The following is a 12,176-nucleotide window of genomic DNA, read 5'->3' as shown; positions in this document are numbered from 1 at the left end:
AGCACTATATAAGTACCTGTAATATAAATATATATATATTTTGTTGTTGAAATTGTATATCTTTATTGCAGAGTCATTTTCCAAGAAACAATATTTCACAGGAGCGATTGAGAAGCTGGAGTCTAAGCCCAGTGCTCTAGAGATTATAGGGGCACCACCTCTTAAAATCCACACACTCAGGCTGATGGACAAATACAATCATGTTGACAAGTCAACAGCTCAGGTTTGTCCTATACAGTAGTGATAGATTCTATTTGCGATTTAAAAGAAAATCAATTTGCCAGTTAATCTTTTTCTGACTAACACCTTATTTTAACTTCTTTTAACCAACTTCTTTGGGCATTTCATGTTGGTTAAATCAATTTGTTAAATATCTGAACAATTGGTAGAAACATAGACATATTTCCCACCTACCCCGATCTGCCAAGCCAGTTTTATACTATATCGAAAATGTTTTCTCTTAATAAGTCACCTCTTCAGCAGAGCCATATCTATTTGAAGACCAGTGTTTAGGTTAGCAAAATGACACACCACAATTTTATTTCTCATTCATTGAAGCACACCGGATTCAGAGACATTTAGGTTTTACTGCTGCCTACAGGAGGATTTGGACAATGGCAGACAAAAAAAATAAAATAAAAGTCTATCATAGCCCTTCCCACTGTCTAATGTCCAGTGGAAGGTAGACACCTTTTATCTAAAAAGGCGTTTAGATCTGTATCTCAAGAGCATTGTTTACAGGCATTTAAAAAAAGCATGCATTCTGAGAGCAGCTTTTAAGCATAATTTACGTGTGTATGCACATAAAAGAGCACCTATGTGTTTAGATGTTTTCCAGTAACTAGAATGAAGTGATATTCTTGCCAGAAGAATGCATTTATGCTCAATGCAACATACGCATAAAAGCACATACTTAGAGGCATTTTTTCTGCCAAGTTCTGGCAGAAAAAATCCAGCACAATTTGAGCATAAATTCAAATGCCCGTATGCATGAGGCCTTAGGCCCCTCCTTGGCTTTATCCTAGGAGTATTTCACCACATTTATACAGTATTTCATGAGCCAAATTGCAACCTTGATTGCTAATTCTGACCGCAGAGGAAATATAGATTGACTTGGGTACAATCACTTTGCCCATAAATGTATCGAAATTCGGCCGATCCCTGATGAACCGACCGAATTTCAATTCATGTATGGCTGGCTTAAAGTTCAAATCTTGGTGCTTGCGATCTTGTTCCAAAAACCACTAGCCTCCCATTATTCAATAATGCCTGGTACACACCACAAGCTGGGTTAAACGAAAAGAAACTGACAGCTCCGATCGTACTAACCATCCGATCTTGCATGCTGAGCTGTTGTGTTCTGACAGAACACTTTGATCAGCGCTATTGGCTGAGAGTTCTGATCGGGAGTCAGTGAGCTGCTAGTTTCCCAGCATGCTCAGCTGTCTTCTGTCGGACAGACCGACATACACACAGCCCGAATGTCGGACATTTTTTTTTCATATCGGCCGATGTCTCCTGACATTCGGCCCGTGTGTATGGGGCTTAAAGTGGAAGTAAACCCTTCAATCATTTTCAGCCAAGGAAGCTGCCATCTTGGCCTCTGTTTAATCTGCAACCGCCATGATGCTGCACATATGATCCGTCATGACACCAGCCACTGGATGGTTTGACAGTTTGGTTGAGAGGACAAGCAAATGTGACAACATTCTCGGCATGCCGGAAATGCTAGCTAACTGTTTTTTGAAACTATCAAATCGATGGGTATATTTCCGCTTTAAAGGTTTCAGTCAAGTGGCTACTCTTGTACGTTCACTTATCACTTTGGATTTAATTTGGCTCCTTTCAGCTTCCCAAAGACCACCCTTTGAACTTGTAAGAGAGAATCCCCTTTCCACATTTAGTTACAAGGTACCTGTCCTTGTTGTCATCACCACTGCTTGATGTGTGCCTGATCTGATGGCCCTGTCTTGTAAAGAACCCGCTCAAAATGTATGTTGAAACAAGATAGTGTTGAGGCCTAAGGCCATTTCAGCCTTTCACCTCAACCAGAAGCCCAGGTCCAGTACCTCAGAAGGTTATTTCCCTTTATTGTCTGGATGTAGTTTGTGTTGTAAATGTTTACCTTGGAATCGTTACTTCCATTTGGAAGATTGATTTAATGTTTTGATTAAATTGATGATCCCTGCAAAGAGGAACCAGCTCCTTGCTCCACTATTTCTCAGTGGCTCAGAAAGATCATTAATTGAGCCTGTGGTCTTAAGGATTGAGTTCCACCCTTTCCTGTCGATGTACACTCTACTAGATATACTTCTTTGGATTTTTGGCTTCAGGCAACTGTACCAGAATTGCAAGGCTGCCACCTGGGCTTCTGTTCACACCTTCTGTAAGCTTTACCAGGTGGCTGTTTAGGCTTCATCTGGTACCAACTTTGAGCGCAAAGGCCTTCATGCAGCTCTCTGAGCTGCAGGCAGTACGGTCAGTACCCTCTTAGCAATTCTTTTGCTGTGTTGTCCATCCCTAAGTGGACTGCTTTTGGATTTCCAAAATGTCTCTGAATCCTTTGTCCCTCAATAAACTAGAAAGGAAATAGAATTGTACTCGCCATAAAATCTTTTTCTTCATTAAGCGTTCTTTAAGGGACACAGGCCCCACCCCTCTGTGTTTATGATCATGCTCTTTCCCTACTTGAGGCAAGATGGGAGTGGAAGAGATTATGGCAGGCTGTTTTTTATTTTTTTTATGCATTTTTCATGCCAGTGTACAAATCCTTCCGTAGATTAATGTAAACCTGAAATGTGTCTGAATTATAACCCAAAGGTCTCTGAAAGGAGTTTACGATAAGTACAAAAAAAATGTATTTTTCATTATTAGTCTACATCTTATCTGTTATCAAGATAAAGTCCTTTGGGGGAAGCAGTGTGAATTTCTTGTGAAGAGAAAAAAATCAATGATGACGTAGTTTAGCCAGATTATTATCAAGATATAATTAGAATATGTAATATCCTCTACTCCTTTTACAGACACAATGTTATGCTTTCCTGTACTGTACAAACTAGAAGTGTTTAAAAACATTTATTTGAGATAGGCCTTTGCACATTTTCACAGTTAAGTGACAAAAGTGAAATCTCTATTCTCTTAATGCAATTCTTTTTGTCCTAAGAGTAATATCACTAGTGTCAATTTTACGGGTGTGCATTACTGATTTTGTTTTCAAAAAGTGATATTGTTGCTTTCTGGATATGATATACAGTATATTTATGGAATTATGTCACAATTTACCTAAAATATTTATAGTAACACTGACACCCCCTCTAATTTCACCCTACTTTTTCTGAAGCCCCAAAATACCTATCTAGCTAACTGAATTGAAAACCTCAGTCTCATCCTTTCTAGATCCTCTAGCTCAGGGGTGTCCAAACTTTTTTTTCAACGAGGGCCAGATTTGATGAAGTGAACATGCTTGAGGGCCGACCATTTTGCATCAATGCAGCCTAATCAGTGCCCATCTGCAGACTCACAAGTGCCATGCATGCAGCACCCACCGTATTGCCATGAATGCAGCACCCACCATATTGCCATGAATGCAGCACCCACCGTATTGCCATGAATGCAGCACCCACCGTATTGCCATGAATGCAGCACCCACCGTGTTGCCATGAATGCAGCACCCACCGTGTTGCCATGAATGCAGCACCCACCGTGTTGCCATGAATGCAGCACTCACTCCATTAACATGAATGCAGCACCCACCATATTGCCATGAATGTAGCACCCACCGTATTGCCATGAATGCAGCACCCACTCCATTGCCATGAATGCAGCACCCACCATATTGCCATGAATGCAGCACCCACCGTATTGCCATGAATGCAGCACCCACCGTATTGCCATGAATGCAGCACCCACCGTGTTGCCATGAATGCAGCACCCACCGTGTTGCCATGAATGCAGCACCCACCGTGTTGCCATGAATGCAGCACTCACTCCATTAACATGAATGCAGCACCCACCATATTGCCATGAATGTAGCACCCACCGTATTGCCATGAATGCAGCACCCACTCCATTGCCATGAATGCAGCACCCACTCCATTGCCATGAATGCAGCACCCACTCCATTGCCATGAATGCAGCACCCACTCCATTGCCATGAATGCAGCACCCACTCCTCTGCCATGAATGCAGCACCCACTCCTCTGCCATGAATGCAGCACCCACTCCTCTGCCATGAATGCAGCACCCACTCCTCTGCCATTAATGCAGCACCCACCGTATTGCCATTAATGCAGCACCCACCGTATTGCCATGAATGCAGCACTAAAATTACCATGAATGCAGCACTCACGTTACCATGAATGCAGCACTCACGTTACCATTAATGCAGCACCCACGTTACCATTAATGCAGCACCCACGTTACCATTAATGCAGCACCCACGTTACCATTAATGCAGCACCCACGTTACCATTAATGCAGCACCCACGTTACCATTAATGCAGCACCCACATTACCATTAATGCAGCACCCACATTGACATGAATGCAAACTCACCATTGCCGGCAGTACAGCCTGATTCATGTCAATCTGCAGCCTTGAGGAGACAGGGAGGGGGCTGGACGAGCACCGACAAAGAGAAGAAACTCCTGTTTTCTCGGCTGCCTCTTTAATTGTAAGTCCCGTCTCCTGTGATGGACAGAAAAGTTGTCCAATGGCAGCGCAGGAGATGGGACTTCCTTTTACACAGGACGCCGTGTAAACAGGAAATACTCCTGTATCCTGTATGACACTTGACCCGTCCCCTCCAAGGCATTTATATCTTTTGTGGCCCCCGGCGCTCAGGGAATTGTTGGGGGCCACAAAAGATATATATGACAAAATTACCAGGTGGGCCATCCGAAACCGGAACGCAGGCCGGACTTTGGGCATGCCTGCTCTAGATAAAAGATTTTGTAGACATGGCCATATACCAACATTACAAACTTTAAGCCAACAGTCAGTAATGCCCTATAGCTCAGGCCTAAGGCATACACACTCCTATTAACACCCCCCCCCCTTTCTCCTGACCGACCTATTACCTTTCTTCCTATCGCCCCATCCTCCATACCTTAATGACCACTTGACAATAAGTTCTGCTCAGCCTTCTGATTATGGCCAGTTCACACTGGTGCAACAAGTGCTCTGACTTCGAGAGCAAAAGTCGCATGGCATGTGAAAATCAATAGTTCCCTATGAGAGCTGTCTTAACTAGTCTGACTTGTGTTGGTCTGACTTTTGAAAAGGCTCCTGCACTACTTTGGTCTGACTTGGGTGAGATTTCAGCCCCAAGAATTGAATGAAAGTTGCATCCAAGTTGGATCAGCATCTAAACTGATGCGCCTTGTGCTCAGAGGCAATGTATTGAAAAAAAATGGCGTGCCCCCCCAAATCCATACCAGACCCTTAGGTCTAGTATGGATTTTAAGAGGAACCCCACGCCAAAAAAAAAAGACATTGTGATTGATGGTGGATCGACATCGGGGGACATTATTCATTTTTAATAAAGGACTTGTCAAACACTGTCTCGTGTTTTTTGTTACATTACACTGTTTTTTTTTGTGTTTTTTGGGGGGCTGAATGGGTTGGGGGATCTGGTGGGATCCGAGGGCCCCCTTTCTTAATGGGGGCTTCCAGATTCAGATAAGCTCCCTGCCCACAGATCTCCACAAGTACAGCTCAGAGTTGTGGGGAATCGACCCTTTTTTAGTATATTGTTTATGTAGAAAGTCTTTTAGGATCAAGAAAGCTAAGCTAATGTCTTCAAAAATAAATTAGGTCATCACAATGGATCATAATTCTCTTGTGAGTCACCGGCACCGGCAATTCGGCACATGTACAATTTTAAATGTTAGTCATGTCCATAAATTCAGCTATGAGAATGCTAAAGTGATAGATCATGGGAACATTAATTTGTGTAAAACACTTTTGTTTGCAGATCAAGATACCAGTGTCTGGATCCCTATTATCTGGGAATCTCTGCTCTTCAGCTGTCCGAGACCATGTGAATCAAAGGTGTGTGTTTTTATGTATGGGAAACCTATACCAATATACAAAACTGGTTTTGTATTGTTGAAAATAACTAAAGGGAAAATGGGATAGGCTGGAATATATTAATCCGAACAAACCTTATATATGTAGGCCAAAAAATGGGGAACACCAAAAAAGGCTTGGATATGAGTAGAAGGATTTAGGGGTTGCACTATGTATGTATTTCTTGACTTGCACACTAATAATGCTTTATTTGGAACTTGAAGGCTAGTAGTAGCGTGCTGGACAGAAAATGAAACCAGAGTCTAAAAAAATCACTGTACAATCCCTGGTGCTCTTCAGCGGGGTGACATCATACTTCTGTGTCAGAGTGTCAGGATTAGAAACAAACACTAACTGGGAGCATTACTTGGTCTGTGAAGCATTTGTCCTCACTGTGGGGAATGCAAGGTGACCAAACCTAAAGAGGAACGGATTTTTTCCCCTAATGCTAACTGGAGAGTGCAAAATCTGGTACAGCTGCAGATGGTAGCCAATCGTCTTCTAACTTTAGCTTGTTCAATTAAGCTTTGACAAATATCCTGGAAGCTGTTGTATGCAGACCTGCACCAGATTTTGCACTCTCCAATTTTAGTAAATCAACCCCAACTTTTCCAGAATGTACCCCATCTATTCTGCAGTTCCAAGAATTTATGTAAATGCAATCCAATGGAGCCCTTGATGCTGCGCTTACTAACTCTGGCTTAACCCATCCCCCCAAGCTTACCTGAGCTCATTTAGGTACAGTCGACCTTCCTAAGCCCTGATGAAGGGGAAGTGTGCTTGGCTGACAAAATGCATCAAATTTATTTTGCTATGAATCAATTTTATCATTAACCAGTTGCTGACTGCCCGCATTTTACTATGCTAGTACAGACACAATCATGTACCTGTACATTGGCACAGTGTTCCGGGTTCAGGGCAGCAAAGCAGGGAGAAGGAACAAACAGATATTTAGTAAAAAGCAGCACATTACACACATTAACATTTGTTAGGCACACACTTAACCCCTTCCCAGCCAGTGTCATTAGTGCAGTGACAGTGTATAGTATTATCACTGATCGAAGAAAACACTGGATGGGCGCATTCTGTTAACACCTTTATTGAAGACGGCTTAAAAATTCTTCTGGTACAAAGGCATCAGAGGCACAGGATCAATGAAAAGCTAACATGTTTCACACCACTATGGGGTGCTTAGCCATAGCCTCATAGCTATGACTAAGCACCCCATAGTGGTGTGAAACATGTCGGCTTTTCATTGATCCTGTGCCTCAGATGCCTTTGTACCAGAAGAATTTTTAAGCCGTCTTCAATAAAGGTGCCAACAGAGTACGGCCGTCCAGCCTTTTCTTGAATAATCTTGATCAACAGTGCTATTGTGTTACATAGAGCCACTGGGCAATAGTGTCCTCAGGCTACAAGAAAATGGCAGCCGTCATAATATTTATAACAGACATACCAACTGTCCAATTACAATACCCCTGAGGAAGATACGTCATATCCCTGTATCGATACGTGTCAGGGAGGGGACAGGATGGTGCAGGAGACAGCTGGTCTGTCTCAAGGTGGAGGGACAGACAATCTCAGCATTATCTAAATGCTGTAGAGTGGTGCACTGAGGCACCTGTGCAATGTGAGTACCCTGGAGACTAATCATTGTTTTTATATTAAATGGTATCAAACTATCCAGATTTTTTATATATTGCACATGTATGTGGAGACAGCGCTACTGGGCAGCCCAGGATCCCACAGCATTCACAGAACCCAGAGGGGTAGTTCACATGCGTGTTCTGACTGAACTTAATTGTGAGGTCACAGGCTCTAAGGTGAGCGGATTCACGTAGGGGGGAGCACCAGTGTGTGAACACGTTTGGATCATCATGACGAGATTTAATTATCATTTTTTTATTTTTATGGACTTTATCAATGCAGTATATTCACGCACTATAGCACTTTATTTCATCATTGTCACTTAATTTATAAATGTATACGTTTGGATTATCATATTATGTTTGAAATGGACTTTAAGATGTAACCATGTTTTGATTCACGAGATTATTATTAGTATACCATCAGTATGCACTATATCTCACTATTGTCACTTTATTCATTATTGCATATGTATTTTTCACAGTATTAAGATAGCACAGCATTTATATATACAGTGTATCACAAAAGTGAGTACACCCCCACATTTTTGAAAATATTTTATTATATCTTTTCATGTGACAACACTGAAGAAATGGCACTTTGCTACAATGTAAAGTAGTGAGTGTACAGCTTGTATAACAGTGTAAATTTTCTGTCCCGTCAAAATAACTCAACACACAGCCATTAATGTCTAAACCGCTGGTAACAAAAGTGAGTACACCCCTTAGTGAAAATGTCCAAATTCAGCAAAATTAGCCATTTTCCCTCCCCGGTGTCATGTGACTTGTTATTTTTACAAGGTCTCAGGCGTGAATGGGGAGGAGGTGTGTTAGATTTGGTGTTATCGCTCTCACTCTCTCATACTGGTCACTGGAAGTTCAACATGGAACCTCCATGGCAAAGAACTCTTTGAGTATCTGAAAAAAAGAATTGTTTCTATACATAAAGATGGCCTAGGCCAGTGATGGCGGACCTTGGCACCCCAGATGTTTTGGAACTACATTTCCCATGATGCTCCACTACACTGCAGAGTGCTTGAGCATCATGGGAAATGTAGTTCCAAAACATCTGGAGTGCCAAGGTTCGCCTTCACTGGCCTAGGCTATAAGAAGATTGCCAAGACCCTGAAACTGAGCTGCAGCATGTTGGAGACCATACAGCAGTTTACCAGGACAGGTTCCGCTCAGAGCAGGCTTCACCATGGTTGACCAAAGAAGTTGAGTGCACGTGCTCAGCGTCATATCCAGAGGTTGTCTTTGGGAAATAGACGTATGAGTGCTGCCAGCGTTGCTGCAGAGGTTGAAGGGATGGGGGGTCAGCCTGTGAGTGCTCAAACCATACGTCGCACACTACATCAAATTGGTCTGCATGGCTGTCATTCCAGCAGAAAGGCTCTTCTAAAGATGATGCACAAGAAAGCCTGCAGTTTGCTGAAGACAAACAGACATGGATTATTGGAACCATGTCCCGTGGTCTGATGAGACCAAGATAAACTTATTTGTTTCAGATGGTGCCAAGCGTGTATTGCAGCAACTGGGTGAGGAGTACAAATACACATGTGTTTTGCTTACAGTCAAGCATGGTGGTGAGTGTTATGGTCTGGGGCTGCATGAGTGCTGCCAGCACTGGGGAGCTACAGTTCATTGAGGGAACCATGAATGCCAACATGTACTGTGACATACTGAGGCAGGGCATGATCACCTCTCCTCGTAGTCTGGGCCGCAGGGCAGTATTCCAACATAACGACATCAAACACATCTCCAAGGCGACTACTGCCTTGCTAAAAAAAAAAAGCTGAGGTTAAAGGTAATGGACTGGCCAAGCATGTATATAGACCTAAACCCTATTGAGTATCTGTGGGGCATCCTTAAATGGAAGGTGGAGGAACGCAAGGTCTCTAACATCCAGTAGCTCTGTGATTTTTGTCATGGAGGAGTCCAAGAGGACTCCAGTAGAAACCTGTGAAGCTCTGGTGAACTCCATGCCCAAGAGGGTTAAGATAATGCTGGAAAATAATGGTGGCCACACTAAATGTTCACACTTTGTCCCCAATTTGGACATTTTCACTTAGGGGTGTACTCACTTTTGTTGCCAATGGTTTCGACATTAATGGCTGTGTGTTGAGTTATTTTGAGGGGACAGCAAATTTACACTGTTATACAAGCTGAACACTCACTACTTTACATTGTAGCAAAATGTCATTTCTTCAGTGTTGTCACATGAAAAGATATAATAAAATATTTACAAAAATTTGAGGGGTGTACTCACTTTTGTGAAATACTGTACATATCCCATTTTTTTGTCAACTGCTGCCGAACTGTAGCAAATGTGCAATGATAATTTCATTGACCCTTAAGAAAAAATTTGAATCCAGCACCCTATTTTTTTCTTGCGTTTGGTATTGTTTGTGACTGTGACCTTTTTTGCTTCAGTCTGCATCCTGAGATATGCGTCTGACCCACATGGATGTACACTTAGGGATGCACATGGAGATCCAGGCAGCCAGCTGTCATTGATTTAAACAAGCTTCCTGCATGGAACACCTGTGCACCCCATGAGGGTCTAGATGACCCTTTTGCACAAATGTACAATCGGTACACCCTTGTTAAAGTTCCTGACAGCATTGATAGATCATTTGAAAATTGTATTCTGTTGCAGATGCGTAAATGAATGCAAATGTAACCAGCACCACTAACATATCTATTTATTTATTTTTTGTTTTGTTTTTAGATGGGATCTCCAGGATGTGGTTCTAGAATTGGACAACGGGCAAAGTATCCCAATTTATCATTCTAATATACCTCCTGCAGATCTAAAGGAAACAAATCCTATACCATCTTAAAATGTGTTCTATAAAATTGTTGCAAATCCTATACAATAATCGTAACTGCTTGTTTGAGCAATTTTTTGTCAATAAAAGCTTGCAAAGTTTTCCTTTTAATTAAGTTTATTTGAATAAAAAATTGAAAGGATTATTAATCTTTTGAATATTAAAGTGACACTAGGTTCTATTTTTAATTTTTTTTTAATAACAAACATGTCATACTTACCTCCACTGTGCAGCTCGTTTTGCACAGAGTGGCCCTGATCTTCCTCTTCTGGGTGTTCCTCGGCAGTTGTCTCAGCTCCTCCCCGCTTCTGATAAACCCCTCTGGCATGCTCTCTCCCAAGGGGGTTACCTTGCGGGCGCACTGCCGAGTTCTGTATTCGGCGTCCATAGCCGCTGACTACAGGACCTGGCCCTTGCGTCATTGGAGTTGATTGACAGCAGCGCAAGCCAATGGCTGTGCTGCTATCAATCTATCCAATGAAGAGCTGAGAAGACTGAGCAAAGAAAGAGCGCATTCGCGACAGAACTTTCCAGGGCTCAGGTAAAACGGGGGAGGGGGGGTGTAGGGTTGCTGGGACAGTGATCGTAAGATGTTTTTTCTTGCATTAAGGTGAAAAAGCATGAAGCTTTACAACCCTATTAAGGCTCGGTTTACACTGGTGTGATGTGAGAACCCGTGCAAATACAGCATGATTTCCCACATTACACCAGACTCGTAGACAGTTCACTCTGCCATATGTGAACCGCTGCGGGTACCAATACAAAGTTAATGGCACCCCCAGATCGATTTACATAGCACAGTGCAAACTGTCAGTTCGGACATGAATCAGATCGCTTGGGTGTAAACACCCATGTGATCCAATTCTGGTGCAGACCAAAGGGTCCTGCATGACTTTGGACTGCATGCGATGCAAATTCGGGCATACAATCTGTGCAAATCACATGCGATCTTGCACAGCGCACTAGTGTGAAACCAGCCACACGTACACACGTTCCGATTATCAGATGATAAAAATCGCTTTCAGATGGATTGTTCGATAATCTGATCATTAGTACACAACTTTCAACAGCCGATCACCGCAGTCCGTTTAATAAAATCCGAAGGGACAAACGAGAAAACTTTACGCGGATGACAGCCCATCGTATGACAATCGTTTAATCAGTACAGTATGCATCTGCTAAAAACCGATAGACGAACACCACACATGATCGGAAGCACAAAGATAAACCAGAAGGACACAGGGGTCACACGTATTTGACATCATTTCAGATACGTAGCTACGCACAGCGGAAGGTTTTTCCAGAATCGGTACGACAACAAGCTTACTTTTTCGTAGAGCACATTTTGCACTGTTGTAGTCTATATTAGTTTTGTGCAGAAAAATGGGAACGATACATGGTACAATAATCGGAACCTGTGTATGAGTCATTAGTGCACTCGATTGCGCGATCCCAGCACAGCCCTAAGGCCCCTTTCACACTGGGGCGTTTTTCAGGCGCTACATCACTAAAAATAGCGCCTGAAAAAATCTGGTTCCGATTATTGTACCATGTATCGTTCCCATTTTTCTGCACAAACACATAAATGAGGTGCCCAGGTTTAAAGCCCACTTTCTGGACACCGCATGTA

The 12,176-nt window shown here is 42.6% G+C and overlaps 1 protein-coding gene across 4 annotated transcripts in view; it reads left to right on the top strand.

Moving 5' to 3' along the window:
- COA1 (cytochrome c oxidase assembly factor 1) overlaps window positions 1-10,657 on the top strand; it is a 176,552-nt gene extending 165,895 nt beyond the window's left edge. For all 4 annotated transcript variants that reach the window (XM_077491695.1, XM_077491696.1, XM_077491697.1 and 1 more), the window contains 3 exons: window positions 72-223; window positions 5,975-6,051; window positions 10,447-10,657. In XM_077491695.1, coding sequence (XP_077347821.1) covers window positions 72-223; window positions 5,975-6,051; window positions 10,447-10,558 — 341 coding nt within the window. In that variant the 3' untranslated portion in view covers window positions 10,559-10,657. The remainder of the gene's footprint in view (window positions 1-71; window positions 224-5,974; window positions 6,052-10,446) is intronic.
- The last annotated feature ends 1,519 nt before the right edge of the window (window positions 10,658-12,176 follow it).

The sequence above is a fragment of the Lithobates pipiens genome, unplaced genomic scaffold (assembly GCF_037356315.1).
Source record: "Lithobates pipiens isolate NorthernLeopardFrog02 unplaced genomic scaffold, aLitPip1_a1.2 Scaffold_19, whole genome shotgun sequence".
Taxonomy (NCBI): domain Eukaryota; kingdom Metazoa; phylum Chordata; class Amphibia; order Anura; family Ranidae; genus Lithobates; species Lithobates pipiens.
This window is presented reverse-complemented; position numbering and strand designations above follow the sequence as displayed.